This window comes from Panthera leo, chromosome D2, assembly GCF_018350215.1.
Source record: "Panthera leo isolate Ple1 chromosome D2, P.leo_Ple1_pat1.1, whole genome shotgun sequence".
Lineage (NCBI taxonomy): Eukaryota > Metazoa > Chordata > Mammalia > Carnivora > Felidae > Panthera > Panthera leo.
The window spans coordinates 58,577,229-58,603,627 of NC_056689.1; the positions used below are offsets into that span (position 1 = coordinate 58,577,229).

The 26,399-nt window shown below is 41.8% G+C and overlaps 1 protein-coding gene across 1 annotated transcript; it reads left to right on the forward strand.

Moving 5' to 3' along the window:
- The first annotated feature begins 2,804 nt into the window (after positions 1 to 2,804).
- WNT8B (Wnt family member 8B) lies at positions 2,805 to 26,121 on the forward strand. Its single transcript, XM_042907801.1, has 6 exons — positions 2,805 to 2,872; positions 22,262 to 22,295; positions 23,320 to 23,458; positions 24,311 to 24,436; positions 25,189 to 25,331; positions 25,576 to 26,121. Exons 1-6 carry the CDS (start codon positions 2,805 to 2,807, stop codon positions 26,119 to 26,121), a joined length of 1,056 nt encoding a protein of 351 aa, XP_042763735.1.
- Positions 26,122 to 26,399: the final 278 nt, after the last annotated feature.

Genomic DNA, 26,399 nt, shown 5'->3' on the forward strand with positions numbered 1-26,399 from the left:
GGGGAAATAGGTAAAGGGGATCAAGAGATATGAAAAGAAAAAAAGAAGGCTACAAAGTTGAACACAAACACAAAGTTTATGGAACTCATAACTTTATGTATAATCCATCGTATCTAAGACGCTGGGATAACTCTATTCTCCAGTATCAAGGTGATGAAAGTGGCAACACTTAAAGAAAAAGCAAATAAAATATAACCATGAAAAAAAACAAACACAGCAACACTTAAGTCCAAATTAGATTAAATTTAGAAGTTGGCAATTCTTTTGCTAAGCTGAAAACAACCCCCAAATATTCAGCAAAATAAGAATGCTGACAATTTATATATATGAAAATTTATATAATCCCGCTCCTTAAAAAGAAAGAGAGAGAGAGAGAGAGAGAGAGAGAGAGAGAGATATTTAGGCCCTAATATAGAAAGCAGCATAACATATTATTAAATGAGAAAAGCAACCTACAAAAAAATAATCTATATAATTTGGGTGAAAATTTTCACATACATATTTGTATTCAATTATGTGTATTTTAAAGCCTAAAAGACCATCTAAAACTTAACAGTGGTTACACTGAAGTGCAGAGTAGGAGGTGGGTCATCAGGATTTGCGCTCTTTAAACTTTTTTGTCATGTTTAAGTTTTTACAGTGAGAATGCATTAATTTCATACAAAAATAAGGATATTAAATTTTCCCTTTGTGGGAAAAAATTCTGAGGTAGTGGGGGAGTGCATCAAGAAACTCTTTATTCACATAAAAGTCGCCCAAGTCTGTTCTACCTCCTACAAGTTTTTCCATCCCCTGGGAATTAATTCCCTAGTCAAGTAAATGGAGAGAACCCCATCTCTATTGTCGTCAGCCAAGAAGTCAAGATTGAAATTCAGTAGTCATTACTCTTTACCTTCCTAGGACTTGACTCTAGGTCTTAAATAGGCTGCTACCTTTCTGAATGACAAAAGACAGAAAGACCTACGGAGAGTATGAACTTTCAGTCATAAGATGAATAAGCTCTGGGGATCTAATGTACACTATGGTGATGTTAATAATAATGCTGTATTGTGTGCTTGAAATTTACTAAGACAGGAGATCTTAATCATTCTCAACACACACACACACACACACACACACACACACACACACGATAACCATGTGAGGTGATGGATGTGTGAATTAACTTGATTGTGGCCATCATTTCACAATATATACATTTATCAAACCATCGCATTGTATACCTTAAACTTACACAATTTTTATCTGTCAATCATACCTCAATAAAGCTGAGGGGGAAAAGAAGAGGGAGTGAAGGACCTAAAATTTAGTGGGAATCAAAACCAACTAAGCTCATCTCACCGTTGGGAATCCCAAATAAAGGCCTGGTCCGGAAGATTCCAAGTGGACCATAAAATTACCCAGTCAAAATATTCAGATCGAGAGCCTTAAATCATCCAGCCTGAATAATCTGACAATGAATTAATCTGATAATTCTTTATTTTCCAGTTACATTTGCCAGTGTAGATCTGGCCAGAGAGAGTCCTGAAGTAAGAGCCACAGGGATAAAAAGGAAGAGAGCAAAGACAGACCATTGACTCTGGGAAGCTCTAGGGAAAGGTGATGTGAGTGTCAAAGCAGAAGATGTGGCGTGTGGAAGTAAGTTGGGGGCCTTCTGAGGACCCCTGAACAGTGACGGAGCTGATGCTTCCTCCCTAGTGAACAGAAGGGACAGCAACTCAGAGATGTGTGAGTAAGAAGCCTCGGTGTCCCACTGGCTTCACCACCAGAGCCTGAGTAGGTAGGGATTTGGCTGCCTATTGAAATCTCTACCCCTCTTTGAAGTTCAAATTCTATCTTCTTTAGAAAACCTTCCCAAATAAGCCTATGTGATTTATAGTCAGTCTGTAGCAACTTAATACCTTATGAAATTACATTCTTATATTACCACCTTACTGGACCGTAAATGTCTTTGGGGCAGAAATCGTGTTTTGGTTTTTTAAAATGTCCATGATGGCTAGCGTGGGGTTGAGAATGGAATAGGTTGTTCAACAAGTAAGTGTTCTATGGAAAAGTGGAAAGGAAGAAACCATCAGGTTCCCTAAAGTTCCCTAAGCTTCTTTCTAACTTACAGAGGTGGTTGGGTTGAATCCCCACATTCTCAGATCAGAGGGCTGAGGTTCACCCAGTAGTACATGGTATATTTTTCTCTGAGGAAAGCCACTCTGAATGCAGATTAAGTCTCAAAGCCCTACAAAGGACAACAGGGAAAGCACAGTCCCTTCTAAATCCCCTTGGGGACCAGGCCCTCCTCTCCGTGTGTCCGTGTCTGCGGGCGAGTGTGCATGGGTGGGGGAGGTTGTGGTGGGGCGGGAGGGCCTCGGCAAGAGGGAGGAGAGAAACTCCAAGCGCTGATTCTGTGGAGGGGATTTGCGATGTCTCTTTTCCTCCCCCCCCTCTTCTTTCTTTGTCCTCTTTCTCCGTGTTCCTCTCTTTGTCCCCTTTTCCTCGTCTCCTTCTTCTGCATTTGTCTGGGAGGATCCTGGAGTGTTCTTTTGATCGACTCAATCTTTCTCTGGCACTTGAGTTCTGATTGGCTGAAGGACTTAGAGGGGAAAAAAACACTTTAATTAAGTAGATAATCTCTTCTTTGGACGTTTGGCAGCTCCATTTCACGTCCCTTCAACTCTGTTTGGGATCGCTTACACACCACGGAAGTTGGGGCTTGAGGAGAATTCCATCCCACTACCACAAGGAGAATATTTCCCCATCTTCTCTGTCTCCCACGTTTTTAGAATTTTCTAATTCGGTTGCTCCAGAGGATTATGTTGCTTGTGAAGCCTCCTGTGTTCATCTTCCTTGTCACCTGTATCCTCCGAATCGGCCACACCTGGTAAGTAACCTGGACTCCCACCTGGGACTGGGACCAGGTAAATGTATGTCGTCTATGAGAGAGAGTTCTTCCTCATTTCCCGAAATGTAGGAATACTTGGGATCTCTCCTAGGAAAAACTGTTCTATGGAGTAGGGGCTCTTTCTAAATGTATGGCTGATTTCAGTAAATCTTTAGGACCCTGATCAATAAATGAATAGATTAAAAAATAGATTAATAAGTTGCTGTACCGCAAGTATTCTAAGTGGTTTTGGGGAAAATGGACAGTAGCTTTTTTTTTTTTTTTTTTTTTTTTTAAACCAAATCCTGATGTCAGCATTGTGGAAAAAGGAAGGTGGTTCAAAGCAAGTTCTACTGTGTTTGAATCTGATCTTTGAGGTGAAGGCTGGAGACAAAATGCGATGGGACCTTATTTTGCACTTTCTGACATAACTTTTTTTTTTTTTTCAGAATATTCTAAGTAACTGCTCATACCATCATGTCTTAGAGATAAAAATTCACTCGATCTGTTGAGTTGGTATTGGGTTAACAAACACGTTTGAAATGAAATATTTTAGAAAGCTAAACTTTCTACAGATTTATGTAACCTATACAATTTACAAATATTTCTAAATTGCTCAGAAAATGGGGCAGTGTTTATAAAAGTGTTTTGGAAACTATAAACAATTGCACAAATGATAGACGATTTTATTGTCAGTTTCATTTAGCTCTTGGAAACCACATAAAGTATCTATACATGGAAATGTTAACAAGTAACTACGCAATAACATATAGAAGAAAGACCTGGGAAGTGCATGTTGCTACATTGCTATGTGTTTGGAGTCTCTCCCCAATTGAGATACATAAGCTCAGTCTCTATCAGTTTGCATTTTGACCATCTGTTTAACCAAGGTATGAATCCAATCATTCCATAAACTGTTGAGGAAGCAAGGATAGGGATTTCTTTGTTGAAATCAGCTTCCTGTGCCAAGAATGTATTCTTATCATAAAGGAATATAGCCATCTTTATTAGAAAGTTACTAGGAAATATGTCAAATAAATATAATTATTTGCAAGTTAAGGCAATAATTTGTAACACTTCTGGTTACAAAATGAACTGCCAAATAATTGGTCAATTTTTAATTGGCATTTAAATTAAATATTTCATGTTCAAAAAAAAAAGTCTCTCTTTTTTCCCCCTCATGAGAACAAAAAGACAAAAGGGAGCAGAGACTATTTCAGAGCATTTCTACTGATGTTCATGGTATTCTTCAGCTGATTCAGTATCAGCAAAAGAGAAACACGAGATTCCTTTCCCCAGTCACCAGGGCAGTGTGAAGAATTGTTCTATAAAAAATACCTTTACTGTGTGTTCCTTCCCTGCTGGAGGGGGTCATGTTCATTTCATTCCGATACTGACACAGCCACACTGAAAGGTGGCTGGGTTGCTTGTCTGTCCAAATTCAAGTGTCCGGATTTAAAAAGAAAAAAAGAAAAAAGAGATGTGAAAGAAAGTTCTAATTTAAAAACAGGGTTTAAGAACCCCTTCTCGCCTTGCCTGACTTTGAGGAGAAAATGTACAAATCTCCTCTATAATGCAATTAGATTTTAATTGCTTTTTCTCCATAAGCCCCAATTTGAATTAAACATTTATACTTTGCCAAGAGTCTGGTTTTGGTAGCATTTGAAGAGTGATTTTTAAATTTAACGTTAAATCTTGATTCTTCTTATAATGGAACTATCAGGGTTCTGCATAAGGTCACCTTCCCCTTTGTGCCATGCAGAGAAATTTGACCAACCGCAGCCTTTCCGATGTTTCTCTTAATACTTCATTATCAGCCTTTTATGTAAGGACCTCAAAAGCATTTAACAAATAGAGAACCATAATTTCTGCTTGGCTGTTCAATTGTAGGCTTGCCTGAAATTACGGTCAAAAAAAGTCCATCAACAGAAACTCCTAGGCTTGAAAGGAGAAAATAAAGATGACATTCATTTACAACATGCAGTTTTGCTAGACTTTCAAAGTGAGATGATTGGAGGGGGGAAAAAAAGCATTCTCCACAGTTTCTTCTTGTTGGGACAATTCTGAGAATTATCCTTTGGTACCTTGAGAAAAAAAACCTTTTGTTTGAATTTGTTTTCCTGAATCCTAATGGCTCCCCGCAAAAGAGAGAATGGGAGTGCATGATACAGCCAAGCAGATGGTGATGGTTATAAGGGTGGCCAAAGATGAACCAATCTGACTTTTCATTTTCCAGTATACATACTCATCTGGAATGATCAGGCCTAGAACATGTTTGTTTGTTTTAACTGTGGTCTTCATTTTACTCCAAATGATGTCTCATAATGATCCTAGGTTTTGCCCTGTTCTGTCCATTTCTTCTCTCTCTCTCTCCCACCCCCTCAACTTGATGACCAAATCAGAAAGATAGACTCACTAGAACATGGAGGTTAACTATGGCTCTGCTCTCATTCTTTGCAAAAGTCACTGCCTCCACTTCTTTCCAAAGGATTTAAACAGGGTTCATTTCTTTTCTACAGTAGAGCAAGAATTCATCAAAAATCTTTGGGTTTTAAGGCACCTTTTGAAATACATCATCCCTTCGTTCTCTACATTTATGTATTTAGAGCAACCCTTCTATGGCTCTTGAAATTTCATCTGCTAATGACGTGCAGAGCCCCTGATCAGCAAGGGCTTCAGTTATTTTAGGGGGCTGTCTTGAATCCATATTCTCCCCCCAAGAATAGCTATCATCTATAGCTAAAATTATTGTTCCCCCCAAGAATAGCTATCATCTATAGCTAAAATTATTGTTCTCCACATACATGTGCTACTATTTTTCAAATGTATATTATGAACAATAAGATATACACTTAAAATTACTGAATGCATGATAACTGGTTGCCATGTTAAGTTTCTGTTAAGTTTTTCCCACCAACAGATACAAAAAGAATAAATGCAATCAAGTGAAGCTGCACTATAAACTTTGTTACATTAAAAAAGAATTCTCATCCTCACAGAGGCTGGGAATCTCTGAAGTTAGGGAAATAAAAGGTAAGTGAAAAATTGCTTTGGAATTTGGAAAATAATATGCCAATATCAAAGAATCACATCCTAATAGCTTTTCTGATCAGTAAAAAAAATTCATAATCCATGAAAAAGCTTGGGGTTTGTGGGGTAACCAGGGGGATGACGTTAGCAGCTGCACCGTTGAAAGTCCTTCTAAGGGCTTGAGACATGATCACAGAAGTTTAACTTCCAGTTCTGTCATTGATTTGTCAACAACTTTAGCCCTACAGTTTGGCTTTCAGAGTCTCTATATTTTCTCCATGAATAACAATTAGTTAGCTAAAAATAATTAGCTAATAATATTTATTAGTATCACCACCACCACCATCATCATCATCATCTACAAAGGCTAAGAAGTCCTGAGAAGAGACACTTCATTACAGCTTTTCCTATGAAACCAGTTTGTATAAGCAATAAGGCAGATGCTCCATAATGCATCTCTATTGTGCGCGCGCGTGTGTGTGTGTGTGCATGTGTGATAATATGACACAAAGAAGGATCTCTTTTTTGTGATATTATGTAAATGGGGATATTAAAAACGGATCAGAAGGAAAGGAGTTTTGATCCAAACCCTCTCTCTTCCGAGGAAAAAGTTTACTTCTTTGCTGGGACAATTGGTTTCATGCTATATATTGGGTAATGCTATTTTCTTTGGGGACTATTAATAAAAATCCCTTTTCCTGGGCTCCATTTACTCTTTGGTTTTTTTCTTTTTCAACTGATATGATCAAATTCTCTTAATCTGCTGGATGTTTATTATTATTATTATTATTATTATTATTTTAAAATCAGGACATTTAGAAACAATTTTATTTGCTCACATTTTGGGTGAAATGGTTTTTGGCTGAAAGATTCCAAAGATTCCACTAGAACCTTGCCATCTACCCATCTTTGAAGACTTAGTTTACGTATTCTCTCCTCCTGGAAGTCTTCCCAGGTTAAATTAGCTACCTCTCCTTCCCCCCGCCCCACCCCCATATATCCAGCATCAGGTTAAGCCATTAAGGCACTTAGTACATTTTATTGAAAATTTGCTTTTGAATCTGTCTTCTTCACTAGCCCAGAAACTCTTCTAGGATCAGACACCTTGCCTCATTTATCGTTGTGTCTCTTAGGTGGAAATTAACCACAGTTGTAACAATGAGTAACTTGCTCTGTAGGCAGGCACTGTTGTAAGTGCTTTACAAATCCTTACCCCGGTCCTCTGAAGTACATACTATGGTCATCTCCACTTTACAGATGAGGGAACTGAGGCCCAGAGATCTTAAAATAACTTGGCAAGATCACCTAACTAGTAATGAACCAGATGGAATTTGAACACAGAAAACATGGTTGTGGAGGCCCCATGCTGAACCACTACGCCCTATTAATGAGCGTGTTTTGAACTGACCAATGCATGCAAACTATTTTACATAAGGGAAGAACCATGACAGGAAACTTTAAACGTAATTTAAGCTTAAACTTTCCTAAGTAGGTATCAGTTCCCAGAAATAGAGCAATTTCATATTTGCTAATTTAAAGGTAGAAAGTTCCCTGGCTTACTGAAGTCCTTACTTTTGGATTGCTATAATCTTCTGAAAAAGGGTAACTCTGCCCCATATCCTGGAACAAAATCGATACTCAGGAATAATATAATGTGAACCAACATTTACTTCACACTCACTGCGTAACTCGCCAAAGACACAAAGTCTGTCAGTGATGAGACAGGAATTTGAATCTACACCACTCACTACCTTTCACCAGTAAGCCATCCTGCTTCAGATGGGACCTTGCTTTCTTTGACCTGCCCACATTTGTACCACAGTCCCCAGAGCACTGGATCGTGGTCCTTCATGTTGTGACCGCCCTTCCTTCTCTGTCTGGCACTCCAATTTTCTGTGAATTTTTAATGATGTTCACAGTAGTCTGATACACAGAAGTCTGGCGTTAAGAAACAAAAGCTTGTACCTGACTAGTATTTTTATTTTAAAAGATATTGGTTCTGAGAGCTTATTTAAATGATCTCTTACATTTGTTTATTGATAGAATTTATATTATTTCATTCCTCTCATCTCACTGAAAACTACCTGCAGGTTTGATTTGGATTAGACGCATCAAGTACTATCTTTTGCCAGAACCCCCAACTTACCTGTTCTTTTCAATACAGTGGGCTTGTGCTTCTTTGGAGATCATTCAAAAAGTATCTCCACCATCTGTAATATCAATACCATCTGTACTGCCTCTGATATTAAGATTTTATGTATAGTATAAGAGAGCTAGCTCTGGCTATATTTTCCTAAGGATAAAGACCCATTTTTGTAGCACGTCTTAGGATCTCCAGGAGTCCAAGAATTACTGTGGTGTCCGCCATTTTTCATCATTTTTCATTTCACAGCTTTTAAATAGATATTTAGAATCTTTAAAGTTCCTTTGCCTTTTGATCGCCCTTACATTCAAAGTAATGGCCAGTGGTAAAAACAAATTCCCTAAGATCCCCAATTCAAGCAAGTGATGGGGATATGTAGAAAATAAATGTGCAGTGTTGGTCTGGAAGGAAGGAAGGAAGGAAGGGAGGAAGGAAAGAAGGAAAGAAAGAAAGGCTCTTTTCTTTCTCTCCATCAGAAAGGCAGAGAATTCATAGGGCTTAGAGAGAGAAGTCAATATAATTTTTCTTAGGCTAAACCCTCACTTTTCAGAAAGCAGATTTTTTATCCTACGTAAAAGACTAGCCTGGGGGAAACTCTGAGCTTGGTTCACATAAATAACATTCCCCATTGCCTCCCATTGAAATATACCTACACTCCGAGGGCCTCTCAAAAGAAACTACCATCCACTTTGGACAGACTCTCTAGTCTCATTATAAGCCAAGCTTTTATGGGCTTGTTTTTCCCAGTCTTTATTGTAGGCCCTTGTTATTGATCATATCATTTCTCTGTACACTTCTTAGGTCAGAGTTTTCAGTGAGATGAAAGGAATGAGATAATAGAATGAAAAAATATAAATCCTATGGATAAATAAATGTAAGAGATAACTTAAATAAGCTACCAGAACCAATATCTTTTAAAATAAAAATGCTAGTCAGGTACAAGCTTTTGTTTCTTAATGCCAGACTTCTAAATGTATATCAGACCACTGTGAACATCATTAAAAATTCGCAGAGAATTGGAGTGCCAGACAGAGAAGGAAGGACGGTCACAACATGAGGGACCACGGTCCAGGCCAAGAGCAATCAGACTATAAGGGGATCACTTAAATTCACCATTATCTGACCAATCCAAATTCACTTTTCTTAATTGGTTGTTTTCCCAACTATACACCCTCTGGAACCAGCACAGTATGAGGCTATGTTCCAGTAGTCTCCATAAGGCCCTGTAAGTGGGCCAGTAGTTCAGTCTTTCTATACAAGTCCATAGATGAGATTCTTATGTTTCTCTAGGCCAAGCTTAAACCACTCTGCATAGTGAGAAATTTCTCCTTCATTCAAAATGAATTCTCTTTTGCTGCCATAAAGCTCAGTTCTTTTCTCTTACTCTGCCTCTTCAGGTTCACATATCTGACTTTAAAGATTCCATTCCATACTGATAGCCGAGATAATACATAATGAACCACACTATCCTGTCTGACATTTCTTCCCATTAATCCAAGGTGTCTGGAGGAGCCTAGCTTTCGGACATTATTGTTTCAGAAGGAGTTTATTGTTTAATTTTACATTATGGAAAATTTCCAGAGAGAACAGCATATACAATGGAATCCCCTATAACTCTGCTTCAACTGTCATCAACCACTAGCCAATCTTGCTTCATGTATACTTGAGTAACGTTTTCAACTGCGTATATTTCTTTGTGTCTAAATATTCCAAATACTAAATGGTTCAAACTTGGAAGAAGAGGAATAGGAAAAGAAATCTCCTATGTCATGTCTGAGAGATCTAGAGCCAGCGATTAGAGTGAATCTTGGAGAACATCATACAGATATGACTGGCCACCCTTAGGGAGAGAAATCGAGAATCATAACTTGTAAAAAGAGAAAATTCATTCAGATATATATTTAAATTTATTTCTGTTTGAGCTGTGGCTGATTAGCAAAGACAACAGAAATTGATAGTTGGCTTAGATTGAGGACAGAATATGTTTACCATCTATTAAGATTTAATTCCATTAAATAGTAAAATGGCACTAAAGTTCAAAAACCTGTCAATTTTCTCACCTTTAACTGTTCATCTAGTTTTTTGTAGGATAATTTGGAGAGTTATCATATATGCCTACCTTCTTCATCCTGAAATAAACTAGTATTATATACATCAGTGCAACTGAGAACACGAATATTCTCCAAAGTCTACACTACAGGGATCAAAGTAACAAGATCAACAAACAAAACAAAATTCTCTGCCTGCATAATGATCCTGGAAGAGGTTCCTGTGATCCCAGGCTTTCTGGGAGCAGTGGCTTGAGCTGTCCCTTAGCAGCTTTCACTTAGAGACCACAGAACAGAGAATGAGTACAGCGCATTCCCAGTTAGAGTCCTCATTTAAATGCTAAGTGTTGAAGCTCTTTTTTGTAGCTGAGTGTTTCTCAGCAGAGTTTGCCACAATACATAAAGAAGGAAGGAAATGAGGACAAGGAGAGACAGCCCGTCACTTTATAAAATATCCTGAAATACAAATGACATTTTAGTTTCAGAGGAAAAGATTATCCCTTGAAAACTGGTGATTTGCTCGGGAAAGACTGCCCGGGATTGTTTTGCAGAGACCTGTGATACACAGTTGTCCCGTCAGCTACTCTACGGTCTTTGCCAGCAATTATTTGGCAGGAGATGGATTTGAGATAATGTGGGATTTTACTGTAAATTTTAACATGACTACTACTAAAACTGATGCATCAGTTTAACTTTTTTTTTTTTTTTTTTTTTTAGCTAAGTGGGTTACAAGACTTTTTAAAAATATTTTTTAGGGCCCTGCATTATAATATGGAAAATTCATGTTTATAAAAAACAGTTTGAGCATTATTTACAGACCTGGATTCCCTTTGAAGAAAGAGATAGAGTTTGAATCAAGGACATAGATATGGGGATGTGACAAAAACTACACATTCCTTAATTTTTAAAAAATACTTATCCTGGAAAAAGCCTTCACTTGGCCCCAGTCTTCACTGCAGTCATGTCCTTCTTCCCTTTCAATGGCATACTCGCCTTCAGTGAGTCTACACTGGCTGCTTCTGTTTTCATTTCATAACCGTTCATTCGCTGTAATCTCGCTTCTGTTCCTTTGTTGTACCAAACAGATCTCAACACCATTGACACCTTTGCCCCCTCTTGCTAAATTTTTAAGGAAGAGGCAACTTGTCTTTGAAATTCTGGGTAATTCTCTTCCCCTCAAGACTTCAGGTATCTGTGCCTTCTACTTCCTAATCCCTTCCTCTAGCCAACTGGGAAAGAGCCTGATTTTGATTACCTGTACTTTACAGTGGATAAGAATTAGTCATGCTGTTCACTCTTTAAAAAAATTTTTTGCATCTCAAACTTCATTCTTTCTAATTGTACAGCGAATTGCTCCTGGCTTAAATATGCTTGTGTATTGTCAGAGGGGGCAGTGACCAACTTCGAACTGAGGGGATGTATTTCACAGTCATTAGTAAAGCCCGCCTTCTGTGTGACGGTGTGTGTGTGTAGATCTGTGTGTGTGTATGCTGCTGCATACGTGTTCTGTGGGTCAGATGCTGTAGAGGATGGAGAGAAGCACAAGGAAGCCTGCTGAGAAACGACTGTCTTTGGGCTCTCGCTGGCCCGAAGCATCTTGAGAGTTCTGTGAGGTGAAAAGCTGGCTGTCACGCACTTATTCTAGGAGAAGTTGCTTCACTGAAGCACCTTCTAGCTACAGCTCCAGGCAGCTCTCCTGCTCTGGATCCTCCTCTTGCCCTTTCTACCCTCTTCTCGTTCCCTCTCTGTGCCAGGCCACCAGATGGAGACCTGCATCTGCCCCTTTTCTCCTTGCCTGGGCTCTCAGCCCAAGCTGTAGTGATCAGATGGTCTCTCCTGAAGTAGGCCGGCTAGAGCTTCAGGACCCAGAGATTTTTTATGGACCTTGAAAGATGAGATTAAAGGGTAGGGAGAAGCCAACCCTATTATTCAAAGATCTATGGGGAAAGTGAAGGAGGCAGAACAAAGGAGGGGTCAGATGGCACTGAGATGAAAGTTTTGGACCCTGAGAAGAAAACACTAAATTCTGGAGGTTCATATTCGAAGCCTTTGCTTTTTAAACAATATGGTGGGGAAGGAAAAAAGGGAATCCTAACTTAAATCTAAGCTACTATGTTAACCACTGGGATTCAAATGCCTCGGGGCACACTTGGCAAACTAGTGAGGCTGGCCTGGAAGAAGCTTGCTGAGTGGGACTGAGTTCTTCACCGAGACAGGACTCTCATACTGAGGGGAGATGGAGTCCAGCACATGAACTTGACCTTGTAACAAGGTCCTGGTCATACAAAGGAAGAAGTAAGCCTGAAGATAGCATGGTGCTGGGTCCTGCTGGTCCTGTGCCCATCTGTGTCGCAGGCTCTACAGAATCAGGCATGTGCTCTCATCGCAGCTGCTAAATGGGAAACTATGGAATGTGATGTGCTACACGTGGCCTCGTGGGCTAGGCGGGTTCGGAAAATGCCCCCACATAGGGAGAAATTGTTGAAACTAATTGGATAGCGGTTTAAACTGCTCATCCACAATTAGGCATAACTACCAGAGAATGGGAACTTGCAATTTTCTGTGAACTTCCTAAGGTGGTAAAATAAATTTCTTCAAATGGTATCAAATGAAGGGGAGCTTGGAAAATTAGAGTGTATGGGTCTAAGGATCATAAATGTTAGGTAAGAAAACACAAACAAAACAAACTTGGAGACTTTCCAAGAGCTAAAAGAGAAGCTATGGCATTTGCCTTTGGGTTGATCGAAAGTCTCTCCCATTCTGTCTCAGCAACTTTGGAAAAAGTTTTGCTGGTGGTCAGGCTGACTGAGGGAGAGGCAATTCAGGAGGCAATATAGCCCCAAGGGAAACTGCATAATGCTGAATGCTGCGGCTGTTTGAGGAGCTCTAGTGCCTTACATCAAAGAATTTTAGTGATTAGATTGTGGCCGATTATGGCCACTGAATGGTTGCAAGGTTGGAAGGTCCATAGAGCAGAGGAGCAATGGGAAAATGATAATCCACAGGGTTCTGCTTTAGCGTTACCCATAGCTTCAAAACTACAAATGCATCTGTATCTGGATGGTTGTTTAACAAGAATTGAAAAAACATTTAGTAAATAAGAGACTAGCTAGGACTTAAACACACATTGAAACGAGGGGGAAAGAACTCATAAATGTTGACGTGAGGGGAGCTGGGCAGAAGGTAGTGAAAGCCTGACAGAAGGACATGACTCAGCTAACCAGCCTAGACTGGAACAAGTGACAGCAGAAGGGAGGTACTTACAGTGAAACATTATTATCAGAGCTGAGAAGGAATGATAGAGAGAGAGATGATTGCTCCCCCAAATTCCTACCTTTGGTACATTAACTTGGAAGAAGGATGAGATGGCATTAGACGTAGGAAAAAGCACAAACCAAAGACTGAATTATGGACTCGCTGATGACAATGGGTTGATGACAAGAACATGGAGGTGGTCTAAGAATATTAAATAATAGCTATGGTAGTGAAGACTTCCGTGAGTGGAGGCAGATAGCATGTTTCCTAGAGGACAGATGGCCCCTAGACAAACACTCAGAATCTTTTGGGCACTTTCCACTCCCAATATATTTTATTCCTGGTATGAAGAAGAGAAGCATAAACAGGTCGGTTATAATTGCTAGGGGGGGAAACTACAGTACCAAGAAAAACTACAGGGAAGGAAAGAGATCCCCATGATTTTAACACTCAGCACAGAGACCCAGCCCCTGAAGGCAGTGACCAGAGAGCTTTGAGAGCTGCCAGAACCGGAGGTACTCAATCCAGAAACAAAAGAAGAGAATGCCCCCCGATTTGTTACTGGTACAGTTATAGCAGCCATTTCCCAGAAAATTAAAACAATAATTTGAGCTTCCCAAGCCCTCAAATTATTACTCAGGTATTAGATGCTTTGGGGCACCTCCCTGTTCACCCTCTGGACCAGTGTTTCTCAAAGTGGACTCTGGGGACCATCTCAGGAATGTGTACATACAGATTCCTTCCATCCATTTCCCCCATCACCACTGCTCAACAAGAGTTTCTGGAGCTGGGGCTCAAGAATCTTCATGTTTAAGAAATTTCCCAGATGATTCTCATGGACTCTACCAGCTACCACATGTGGATTAATTTTCAAATGCTTATACTAAAGTCTATTCTCCAAATCTTTGGCACCTCAGGTCATGTAAGTATGTAACATTTTATTTGTGTGTGTATATATATATATATATAATATATATATATATATATATGTTTATATATATATTATATATTATATATATGTTATATATATATATTATATATATGTTATATATAATATATATGTTTATACTTTATATATTTAAATCATAAATGTATTTTTATATAAATAAAATTTTATAGATTTACAGAAATTTGCGAAGAAACGCACAGGGGAGTCCTATGTACCCTTTCCATAGCCTCCTCCAGTGTTAACATCTTATAACTCTACTACCACATCCATAAAGCTTATTCAGATTTCACAGTCTGACATATAACACAGTCTGACATATAACACCCCATCATCCTAGACTGATGGAACACTTAAAAAAAAGAAAAAAGCTAAAGCAAGACTGACACCAGGAGACAGGACGTAGGGAAAGAATCCAGTCCTATCTAGGCCAGGCACTATGGCCACCTGACTGTTATAGGGAATTGGTGGAGTATGGTTGTTGCTTCCACCCTTCACCACCGGGACTCACAGAAAGGCCAGGAGCAGATTTGGGTAGATGCTTTCACCACAGCCACCTTCTTCAGGCATCTGGGGACAAGGGCAGGGCTAGCTTCAGTCAGAATCTCATTGAAGAATGATCCCGCTTGTCTGGTCAGACTGCAGCCCCAGGTATTTGCTCTGGGGGCAATGGAAAATGCCAGCTCCCAAGGTAATAAAGAGCCTTTCCTAAAATCAGAAAGTGCACTGGTGCGTATTCTTCAGGGAGTCGTTATAGGGATGGAAGAGGTTCCATGCCTATGGAACAATAGTATGGGTGAAACAATAGTAGCCAGTGTGCTATAGGCCAAGGATATTGCTCCTGGGTGGATAAAGGTGTTTTTAGCATGAGGTCACAGAAAGCCGAGCCCAGGAAAGGTATCAACAAAACACTAGAGAAACTCTAGTTAATACTTTTTCTTAATTGCCCATTTCTTTGCAGGGATGGCACCCAACGAAAGGAGCACCCTTTGACGGGGCTCCAGGCTGGGCCCACCACTTGGATTCCCCATATATGGGCAGGTCAGGGGAACTGGTGAGGCTGCAGGCTCCAGATGTTTACCTAAAGGAGTGACTATGGAGTCTTCCCAGGATAGCATTCGCTCTAAGGGAAGGGAACAGAGAAGATCCAGCAATGACACTTCTCACTGGAGTTTGTTAGCAAGCTCCTCAGTTTTAGTCCAACTAAGAAGGCTGGAGGGGGTGATTAGGGGGGCATGTTACAGGCAAAACCTGAAAGTACTGCTTTGCTAAAACCCTATCAGAACTTGTACACAAATGGCATTTTGATACCTAAGTGGAAAGGCAAGACTCTAAAATGGGTTAAAAGACATTTGTCCCTGTATTTAAAAAAATAATAATAATAGTTGTTTTAAGAGAAGTTTTAGGTTCACAGAAAACCTGAACGGAAAGTAGAGTTCCCACACATATCCGCCGTCTGCACAGCTTCCCCCATTGTTAACATCCTGAATTAGTGTAGTATGCTCCCACTTTTTTTATGCATTGAACCCAGTCTAGGCAGCAACAGTTCTCCCCACCCCCAAAATGTGCCCAGGGGATGTGGCGATACCCAGATAAAGCAGAGCCTAGGCCTGGCAGATATGGGCAGATATCGTAGGCCTACAGGACATACAGAGGGAGGGCTAGAGCGATGGAAGACTGGAAAAGCAGCAGAGACAATGTGATAGCTAACTGAGTTTGTTCATGAGTGTGTGCAGAACATCACTAAGACCTCCAAGAAATACTTATCAAGAACTTTGCGGGGATCAGGAGTCCTGGATTAGCAAGTGGGAATAAGAGCGAGAGAAATACGGGGTGCAGGAGAGCGTAGCAGTGAAGGAATATATGCTTTAGAATCACACTGAGGGGGAGGGGAAGGAAAAAGAAAAAGAAAAAAAAGAAAAAGAAAAAGAAAAAAAAAGGAAAAAAAAAGAGGTTAGAGTGGGAGAGAGCCAAAGCATAAGAGACTCTTAAAAACTGAGAACAAACTGAGGGCTGATGGGGGTGGTGGGAGGGAGGGGAGGGTGGGTGATGGGTATTGAGGAGGGCACCTGTTGGGATGAGCACTGGGTGTTGTATGGAAACCAATCTGACAATCAATTTCGTATATTAAAAAAAAAAAAAAAAAAAAAGAATCACACTGACTAGGTTCCAGTCCTGGATTTGCCACTTACCTAGCTGTGTGACGTTAGCTTACCACTCTTTCAGTTTCTGTATCTGTAAAATGGAAGACATAACCCTTTCTAACTTATACAACTGTTGTGACAATTATATGAGCTTAAAACACATAAAGCATTTAAGGTAGTATTTTGTGTGCACAGAATAAACATTCAGTAAATAGCACAGTACCTCATGGGGTTGCCACGGAAATAGAAAATGATGGTACAGGTAAAGCACTCCTCTAGAAGAGACGTTCTCAATGAATGTCAGCTATTGCTGGGTGATGGAAATTAAATTTTACATGGTATCAGTATATATCCTGGAAGACTGTCAAAAGGAGAAGAAACAATTATAAAATTTTTATTTGGCAGTATAAAAACAAAACTGACTGCAATTATTTATGTAAATTGCTTCCCACTTATGTCTAATTACTATGAAGCACAATAACAATTATACATAACATTAAGTGAGTCGGATTGACTTTGCTAAAACTTTTGATTATAACACCAACCTCTGTGTACATATGCTGCGTGCTCACTGACTGTGGCTCTTCTGGTACATACATCTGCTAATGCGGCATGGTGGTCTGCTCACAATGTTGGAAAATTAGTGGGAGCACTGGCTCGCCAGACTGCTTTCCCCTACCCTCCCCCAGATCTTTTTCAGTCCTTATTATCCTACAATTTTCTGCTCATTCTGACGATGCATCCATCCTTTTTTTCAATCCATTTAATTCAATCAATGTTTAAAGAGTACTTACTGTGTTTGAGGCATTGGGTTAGGAGCTGGAGGGGATACAAGGATAATTAAGGCAACCCCTACTTGTAGTCGAGTATTAGGGAATAAAGGGAAACCTTAATGTGAGGTAGAAAGAAGTTGCCGTGAGTCTTCAGGAAATGCTGGTTGTGGCTTTTGTGCTAGATACTTAAGAGTAAGTATAAGAGTAAGAGTAAGTTTAAGAGTAAATATAAGATACTTAAGAGTAAGATTTTTATATACCAGGATAGCTTTACTGAGATATAATTCACATATTATAAAATTCACTCTTTGAAAGTGTACAAATCAATGGGTTTTGGTATATTCACAAATTTGTGCAACCATCACTACAGTCACTGTTAGAACATGTTCCTCACCCTAAAAAGAAACCCCACCCATATCCATTAGCTATCACTTCCCATTCTGCCTCCCTGCAGCCCCTGGCAACTGCTAATTTACTTTCAGTTTCTATGGAATTGCCTATTCTGGACATTTTGTATAAATAGAATTATACAATTTATGAAACAGAGAAAGAGGGTGGGGGAGTTGCAACTTGAAATTTTTTTTTAATGTTTATTTTTGACAGAGAAAGAAAGAGAGACAGAGAGACAGAGCATGAGTGGGGGAGGGGCAGAGAGAGAGGGAGACACAGAATCTGAAGCAGGTTCCAGGCTCCGAGCTGTCAGCACAGAGCCTGACACGGGGCTTGAACTCCAGACTGTGAGATCATGACCTGAGCCGAAGTCCGACACTCAACCGACTGAGCCACCCAGGCACCCTGGGGGAGTTGCAGTTTTAAATAGGATGATCAGGGAAAGCTTTAGGGTGAATAACACACTCGATTTTTTTTTCAAAATTTTATTTAAATTCTAGTTAGTTAACAGTGTATTGGTTTCAGGAGTAGAATTTAGTGATTCATCACTTAATGTACAACACCCAGTGCTCATCATAAGAAGTGCTCTCTGTAATACCCATCACCTATTTAGCCCATCCCCCACCCACCTCTCTCCATCAACCCTATTTGTTCTTTATCATTAAGAGTCTTATATGGGGGTGCCTGGGTGGCTCAGTCAGTTAAGTGTCCAACTCTCAGTTTCGGCTCAGGTCATGATCTCAGGTTTCATGAGTTCGAGTCCCACATTGGGCTCTGTGCTGACAGTGCAGAGCCTGCTTGGGATTCTCTCTCTTCTTCCTCTCTCTCTGCCCCTTCCTCGCTCACTCTGTCTCTGACTCTGTCTAAATAAATAAATAAACTTAAAAAAAAGTATCTCATATGGTTTATGTCTCTCTCTCTTCTCCCCCATACCATATGTTCATCTCATTTATTTCTTAAATTCCATATATGAGTGAAATCCTATGGTATTTGTCTTTCTCTGACTTATTTTGCTTAGCATAATACACTCTAGCTCCATCCATGTCATTGCAAAGGGCAAGATTTCATTCTTTTTGATGGCTAATATTCCATTGTGTATATATATGCCACATCTTCTTTATCCATTCATCAGCCAATGGACATCTGGGCTCGGACAGTCCCATAGTTTGACTATTGTTTTGATAGACACATTCGATTTAAAATCTGAATGCAGGTGAAGAAACAAACTCCGTGGCTATCTGAGTAAAAAGCATTCCAGGCAGAAAGAACAGCAAGTGCAATGGCCCAGAGGCTGGCAAGTGCTTGGTGTGTTGGAGCAACAACAAAGACATCAGTGTGGCTAGAGCAGAGCAAGTAAGGGGAAAGTAGTAAGAGATTAGGCATTAATGGGGGTCAGATTGCATAGGACCTTATAAACTATGACAAGAGTTTGGCTTCTGCTGTATGTGAAACAGGAAATCATTAGAGGATTTTGAGCAGAGAGTAGCAAAATTTGATTTATATTTTAAAGGAATTTATTTGTTTATTTACTTATTTATTTGGGGGGGGGGCAGAGACGAGGGAGAGGGAGAGAGAGAATCCCAAGCAGGCTCCACACCCAGCATGGAGCCTGATATGGGGCTTGATCTCACGACCATGAGATTATGACCTGAGCCAAAATCGAGAATCCGATGCTTAACCAACTGAGCCGCCGAGGTGCCCCTAAAGGGATTAATCTTTAAGTGGACCAATCATTTTGAGAATAAAATGTGGGAGAATAAGGGTGGAAGCAGGGAAATCAGTCAGTAGGCTTTTAACAATAGCCCAGGTGAGAGACAATGATAGCTTGGACCAGGTGATAGCAGTGAAGGTGTTGAGAACTGATTAGAGTCTGAATATATTTTGAGCTGGAGTCAGCAGGATTTGATGACAGAATGAATATGGGATGTGAGAGAAAGGAAGGAGTCAAAGATGACTCCAAGACTTTTCTCTGACAGCTAGAAGGAGGAACTTAAGTGGGGAAGACTACAGAAGGAGCCGGTTTGGGATGGTGGCGGCAAAGATCAGAAGTTAAGTTTTAGTATTAAGGTTGAGATGCCCAGTAAACACTGAAGTGGAGATGTCGAGAATATAGTTGGATATGCAAGTCTAGAGTTCAAGGTCTGAGATTGCTGAGAGGGTAAGGCACCAACCCTTTGAATGACACTCAATCTGGGTAGTATCTTAGCACTGTCCATATGGGGAATAGGAAGCTTGTACCTCTGTCTAGGAGCATGCTGATTGTACAATGTTCTGTAGAGCTGCCTCCACCCAGTGAACAAACGCTGTTATCTTCCACTGTTAGCATCTTTCCTCCAATCATATAACTGTCCCTAGGTAATAAATACCCATATAAACACTTAAATTCCGTCCTCTTTGGCTCTCTTTCCACTTTCTAACATGACATGGTCACCATACTTTCTGTAATACATGTTATATTTTACTCCCCAGTAGGAAATCTTGCGATTGTCTCATCAATTAAGAACAAGATCCTCGGAGAACCTGGGTGGCTTACTCGGTTAAGCATCCTACTCTTGCTCACATCATGATCTTGTGGTTCATGAGATCGAGCCCCGGATCTGGCTCTGCACTGACAGCAAGAAACCCACTTGGGATTCTCTTTCTCTCCATCTCTCTGCCCGTCCCCCACACCAGTTCACTCTCTCTCCCTCAAAATAAATTAAATTTAAATTTAATTAAATTAATTTAAAAAAAGAACAAGATCCTCTTCCTTTGGTGTTCTCCACAAGGACACAGTATTTTTATTGAGATATAGTCAGCATATATTAGTTTCAAGTATATACAACAAAATGATTCAATATATGTACATATTGTAAAATGATCATCACAATAAATCTAGTTAACATCTATTCCAAATCTTTTCTTCATACTGGATAGTTTGGATACGAGGAAGTAAGTCAGCCATAATGGTTCAAATATGTCTGCAAATAACCCAGGAGTTAACAGCATGTTAATTTATGGAAACGCTGTCCACATAATGCCTACAGTCTTGTCCCATGGCAGGTGTTCAGTTAAATCTGATTGATCATTTGGGCTCAACCATGTATCATATGAATCTTTACAAACTGTAGGATCTTGAGGAGAGAAGAATCCTCTACTATCTCCGCCCATCACTCCCTGTGATTCCAACTTAGTATCCTCTCACAGGGTGTCTCTTCACCCGGGCTCATGGCAAAGCTTTCTCTTTCACCTGCTGCTTGATTTTTGTTTTGTTGCTTTGTTTTCTTTCCTGACACTGTCTGCCCTCTGGCATGGGAACTAGCCTCTGACTGGCCTGGTAATGTCCAAAACTCTTTGCAAATTATGCCTAACATAGAGATTGCCCTCGTGAGCCAAGCAAGACTCTGGTGTTACCCCATCATAGCCACACTCATCCCCTAACCCCTTGCAACTACTAATCTATTCTCCAGCACTATGATCACATATTTCACGGTTGTTACATAAATAAAATCATGAAGTGTGTATCCTTTTGTGATTGGCTTTGACCACTCTGTATAATTTCCTTGAATTTCACCCAAGTTATTGAATGTATCAGTAGTCCATTCCTTTTTTTTTTTTTTTTTTTTTTTACCACTGAGTAATACTCCATGGCATGAGTGTACCACAGTTATTTTTATCCACTTACCCTTCGAAGGATATTTGAGCTGTTTCCAGTTTTGGGGTATCATAAATAAGTCATTATAAGCATCCATGCACAAGTTCCTGAATAAAGGTAAGTCTTCGTTTCTCTGAGATAAATGCCCAGAGTAGAACTGCTAAGTTGAATGGCAAGTCCGTTTTTCAGTTTTGAAAGGAACAAACGATTCCAGAGTCAAATTATTTATTTTTGGAATTTTAATTATGACTCAGCCCCTAGAAAGACATTCCCGTTTACCTCTTTTTGATTAGAGAACTATCTTTCTCAGAGTCTTGTCGAGTCAGATGAACCTGTATTCAATTCCGCTTCAATCACTTATTAGCTGGGTGAGCTTCAACAACTTATTTACCTTTTTTGAGTCTCAGATTCCCTATTTTAAAAATAGGGATAATGATGGTGGAGAAAGGAAGAATTTAACAAGATCAACATATAAAGTACTCAGAGCAGAGCCTGCTACACTGCAGCGAGTTATGCTCTCTTTTCACTCCATGGCAACATAATGATCAAATATTACTTCCAACTTTTTTGGTATATTTGAAATTTTAAAAACCAAAAGAAAGCATAATGTCAGCTCCTTTTGTACATATTTTTTAAATTCTTTTTTATTTATTTTGAGAGAGACAGAGAGAGCGCACACATGCAAGCAGGGGAGGGGCACAGAGGTGGAGAGAGAGAACCCCGAGCAGGCTCTGGGCACTGTCAGCACAGAGCCCGATGTGGGGCTTGAGCTCATGAACTGTGAGATCATGACCTGAGTTGAAATCAAGAGTTGGGTGCTTCACTGACTGAGCCACCCGGGCAACCCCATATTCTTTTTTATTAGATGAATTATCTTTAATAGATTCCTTATGCATAATTTTTCCTTGGCAAAACCATTTTCCCTTTCTTCCTATCAATTGTTTGCTGAAGTAATCCTTACAATGCTTGGCAACAGAAATGAGTTGGTGCATCTCCATTATGCTCTGTGGTTTTTCTCTCTTCCAGGTCAGTGAACAATTTCCTGATGACTGGTCCAAAGGTAAGAAAAAAAGTCCTTCGATTTATTTGGATTCACTAAATCTTAGCCTCTTGACTGAAGACTATACACGTCCATTTCTTTTCATTATGTCCATATTTTTTATTAGCTGTATATATTACAGACAGAAAAACTGTGACATAGAGAGGATTAGGGATCCACCCAAAAGAATACAGCAAACTAGTGTCAGGGCCAAGGCAAGAACTCAGGAGTATTGATTCTGAATGTATGGCCAGAATTTCCAGAGCCAGAAAAGCCAACAGCCTTTCATGCTGTCAGGTTGCAGTCACACATCCCTCTCAGTGCAGCGGTTGGATGCAGCTTGCCATCTTTAAACTGCTGGCATTGTACTACATGATCTCCAAGGCCATTTTCAGCCCCCAAATGTTCTTTTCCAAGATAGTAATGGAGTGAGAATAGCTGAAAACCCATGAATTATATAATTTGGGCTCATTTTGGAGAAGCAGGATAGTATAGTGAATAAAGGCTGGTGAGGTCTAGAGTCTGGTAACACTGAATTTCGTTCCTACTTTTACCTTCTGCTACCTGTGGGACCTTGAGCAAATTGCTTTACTTCACCTCTCTAAGCCTCAGGTTCCTAATCTATAAAAATGGTACCTATTTCACAAGGTTATTTGTGATGTTAAATGGGACAGCATATTTAAAGTGCTTACTCTGTCATTATTTTTTTTTAATTTTTTTTAACGTTTATTTATTTTTGAGACAGAGAGAGACAGAGCATGAACAGGGAAGGAGCAGAGAGAGAGGGAGACACAGAATCTGAAACAGGCTCCAGGCTCTGAGCTGTCAGCCCAGAGCCCGACGCAGGGCTCGAACTCACGGACCGTGAGATCATGACCTGAGCCGAAGTCGGACGCTTAACCGACCAAGCCACCCAGGCGCCCCTCTGTCATTATTTTAGAAGGCTGGGAGAGTGGGCAGGAAAAGAGGTGCTTGGCCACTACAGGGCAAATGTCTCCCGAGTTCAGCTGAGAGGCTGAATTTTGACCCTTGTGTTTCTACGCAGGCTTACCTGATATATTCCAGCAGTGTGGCAGCTGGTGCCCAGAGTGGTATTGAAGAATGCAAGTATCAGTTTGCCTGGGACCGGTGGAACTGCCCTGAGAGAGCCCTGCAGCTGTCCAGCCATAGTGGCCTTCGCAGTGGTAAGGAAAGCCTCGGCCACAGCTCCCTGGACCCCCTGGCCACAGGTTAGAGCCCCACTCTTCAGGGATGACCCCTTGCTACTTCTACTTCCTCGTTCCTCAACCTGGCCTCTGTCCTGTCTCTGGGATCTTCTCTGTCCCTTCTCCATCTTATAAAGCTTTATTTTCTTTCTTCCCAACACCCTCACTGCTCAATGAATGGACCCTGCCTCACCCCCAATCCAATAGCATCGTTGGCCTCCCAGTTGGCTGAATATAAATAGTGTCAGGAGGTAGGTAGGTGTCATAATTCTTCATGCCTCTTAGCCCCTTCCTTCAGCAGCTCAGCAGAGAGGTACAGGCCAAGCAAGGACTGACTTGGACTTGACCTCTCATGGAGAAGCTAAAGAGTGGCCATGTCAGTAAATGAAATAGCTGCCAATCAGAAGTTCACGACCAGCTAGCATGTGCCTGTTAGACTTCAGTATTCCAGGTAGAAATAGGCCTGTGCGCTTTACAACCTGGCTTTCAGATTCATCTCCTTCCCCATTTCTTCCTCTGGCTCTTCACCACCTAAATCCTTTACAACCATGTATGTAAACAGTAATCTAGCCACCTAGTCATAATGTGTGACCTGAAAAGATGGGAGGGAAGAAGCATAGTGCTGAGACCAAGGCTGGAGCAGACCATGGAAGTAAGGTACATTATAAAGGTGGGGAAATAGGATGGAGCTGGGGAAGGAGGGCATAATGATGGAAGGAAGGATATATCTATTTACCCTATATTTATTATAATAATAAAGGAAGACAGCATGACTGATACCTTGAGTTACAACCCCTCCCTCTAACTCACCCATTTTTGGTTCCTGCCCAGCTAATCGGGAGACAGCGTTTGTACATGCCATCAGCTCTGCTGGGGTCATGTACACTCTGACTAGAAACTGCAGCCTCGGGGATTTTGACAACTGTGGCTGTGATGACTCCCGCAATGGGCAGCTGGGTGAGTAGTGATACTGCGGTGGGTAGGGCAGGCCATAAAGTTCACTGTGAATGAAAAGTCTGGTGGGTAGTTTGGCGGGGGTGAAGAAGCATTGTATTCTTCTAAATCTGAGGAAAATCAGGGCCAACTGGTTTAAGCCCAAACCCTAGAGTGACAAACCAGGCTAAATGTAGCTTGGGGCCCTCTGTCCAACTGAATGGTTTCCTTAATTTAAACACAATAAAGTAACAACACTCCCTGAGGATTCAATCCTTCTGCTCCCTGAAAATAGGGGGGTGTCATTCTCTGTTGCCTGTCCCTGTTTCCTCCCCACTCTTTACCTCTGCTGTCCTCTCCCATCCTCTCTGCCCTCCAGCTCAACTTCCAACTTTGTTGTTCCATATTATTTTCATTGTGCCGCCTCCCCGGCTCCATGCTGGCACTTTTGCTCGCCTTTTTCCTGGGCCATTTTGTGGATGTCAATGGCTGGCCAGGCACGTGAACACTCTGCCCGAAGGCCAGAAGCACTGTGTGTAGAGGGAGAACCCAGCATCCTGCAGAGAATCCACTCGGCAACTATTTACGTCATGGAGTCCAGAGCAAGGGACTGGATGAGGCTGGAAGTGGAAGCCCAAAAGTGGCCTAAACAAATCTGGGCTGAAACTAATCTGGAGACAGGGCACCCGCCCAACCCCAAATCCAGTTAGAAACAGCAGCTAGGAGGCTCCGAGCCCGCCTGCTCAACGACCTTTCCTCCCCTTGCACTTTTCCAGGGGGCCAAGGCTGGCTGTGGGGAGGCTGCAGTGACAACGTGGGCTTCGGAGAGGCAATATCCAAGCAGTTCGTCGATGCCCTAGAGACAGGACAGGATGCCCGGGCCGCCATGAACCTGCACAACAATGAGGCCGGCCGCAAGGTGAGTCCTGCAGCCCTGGGGGTTAGGCAACTGGCTCCATCCACCATGAGCCCCAGGTGCGGACAGCTCTTCAGTTCATTTAACAGATTGGAAAAACGAGGCACCGAGCTGGCCAGCCACGTGGATTAATCAGCTGGATGCCTAGCAACCCTCCCTCACCACCACCCCCCCCCCCGCCCCCCGCCCCCAGCAGACTTCCCCCCAGCCTCATCCCCGATCAGCTCACTTCTAGCTCTCTCCCCAGGCGGTGAAGGGCACCATGAAACGCACGTGTAAGTGCCACGGCGTGTCCGGCAGCTGCACCACGCAGACCTGCTGGCTGCAGCTGCCTGAGTTCCGCGAGGTGGGCGCGCACCTGAAGGAGAAGTACCACGCGGCTCTCAAGGTGGACCTGCTGCAGGGTGCCGGCAACAGTGCGGCCGGCCGCGGCGCCATCGCCGACACCTTCCGCTCCATCTCCACGCGGGAGCTGGTGCACCTGGAGGACTCCCCGGACTACTGCCTGGAGAACAAAACGCTAGGACTGCTGGGCACCGAAGGCCGAGAGTGCCTGCGGCGGGGGCGGGCCCTGGGCCGCTGGGAGCGCCGCAGCTGCCGCCGGCTCTGCGGGGACTGCGGACTGGCGGTGGAGGAGCGCCGTGCCGAGACCGTGTCCAGCTGCAACTGCAAGTTCCACTGGTGCTGCGCCGTCCGCTGCGAGCAGTGCCGCCGGCGGGTTACCAAGTACTTCTGCAGCCGCGCCGAGCGGCCGCGGGGGGGCGCGGCGCACAAACCCGGGAGAAAGCCCTGAGGGTCTCCTTTCTCCCCTCCTTTCCCCATTTGTCCTTGGCTTCTTTTAGAGACCCCAGTAATAGAGGAACCTAGGGAACGCCCCCCCCCCCCCCACATTCCCCTGCGCAGGGATCCCAAGAGGGAGAGACGCTACAGTCTCTCCAGAGCTTGCCACTTTCCACCCCTTTCCTAGCTCTTTGCTCTCCTCCAGTCCATCATCACCCTGCATCATCTTCACGGTCCACTCTTAGGTCTGAGGGCTCCCAGTTCTGAGATTCTGAGCTGCTGATTCTCCTT

Coding starts and splice junctions, on each gene's coding strand:
- WNT8B (XM_042907801.1), top strand. CDS start 2,805: ATGTTGCTTGTGAAGCCTCCTGTGTTCATCTTCCTTGTCACCTGTATC. Junction 2,873..22,261: donor CTCCGAATCGGCCACACCTG/GTAAGTAACCTG, acceptor TCTCTCTTCCAG/GTCAGTGAACAATTTCCTGA. Junction 22,296..23,319: donor TCCTGATGACTGGTCCAAAG/GTAAGAAAAAAA, acceptor GTTTCTACGCAG/GCTTACCTGATATATTCCAG.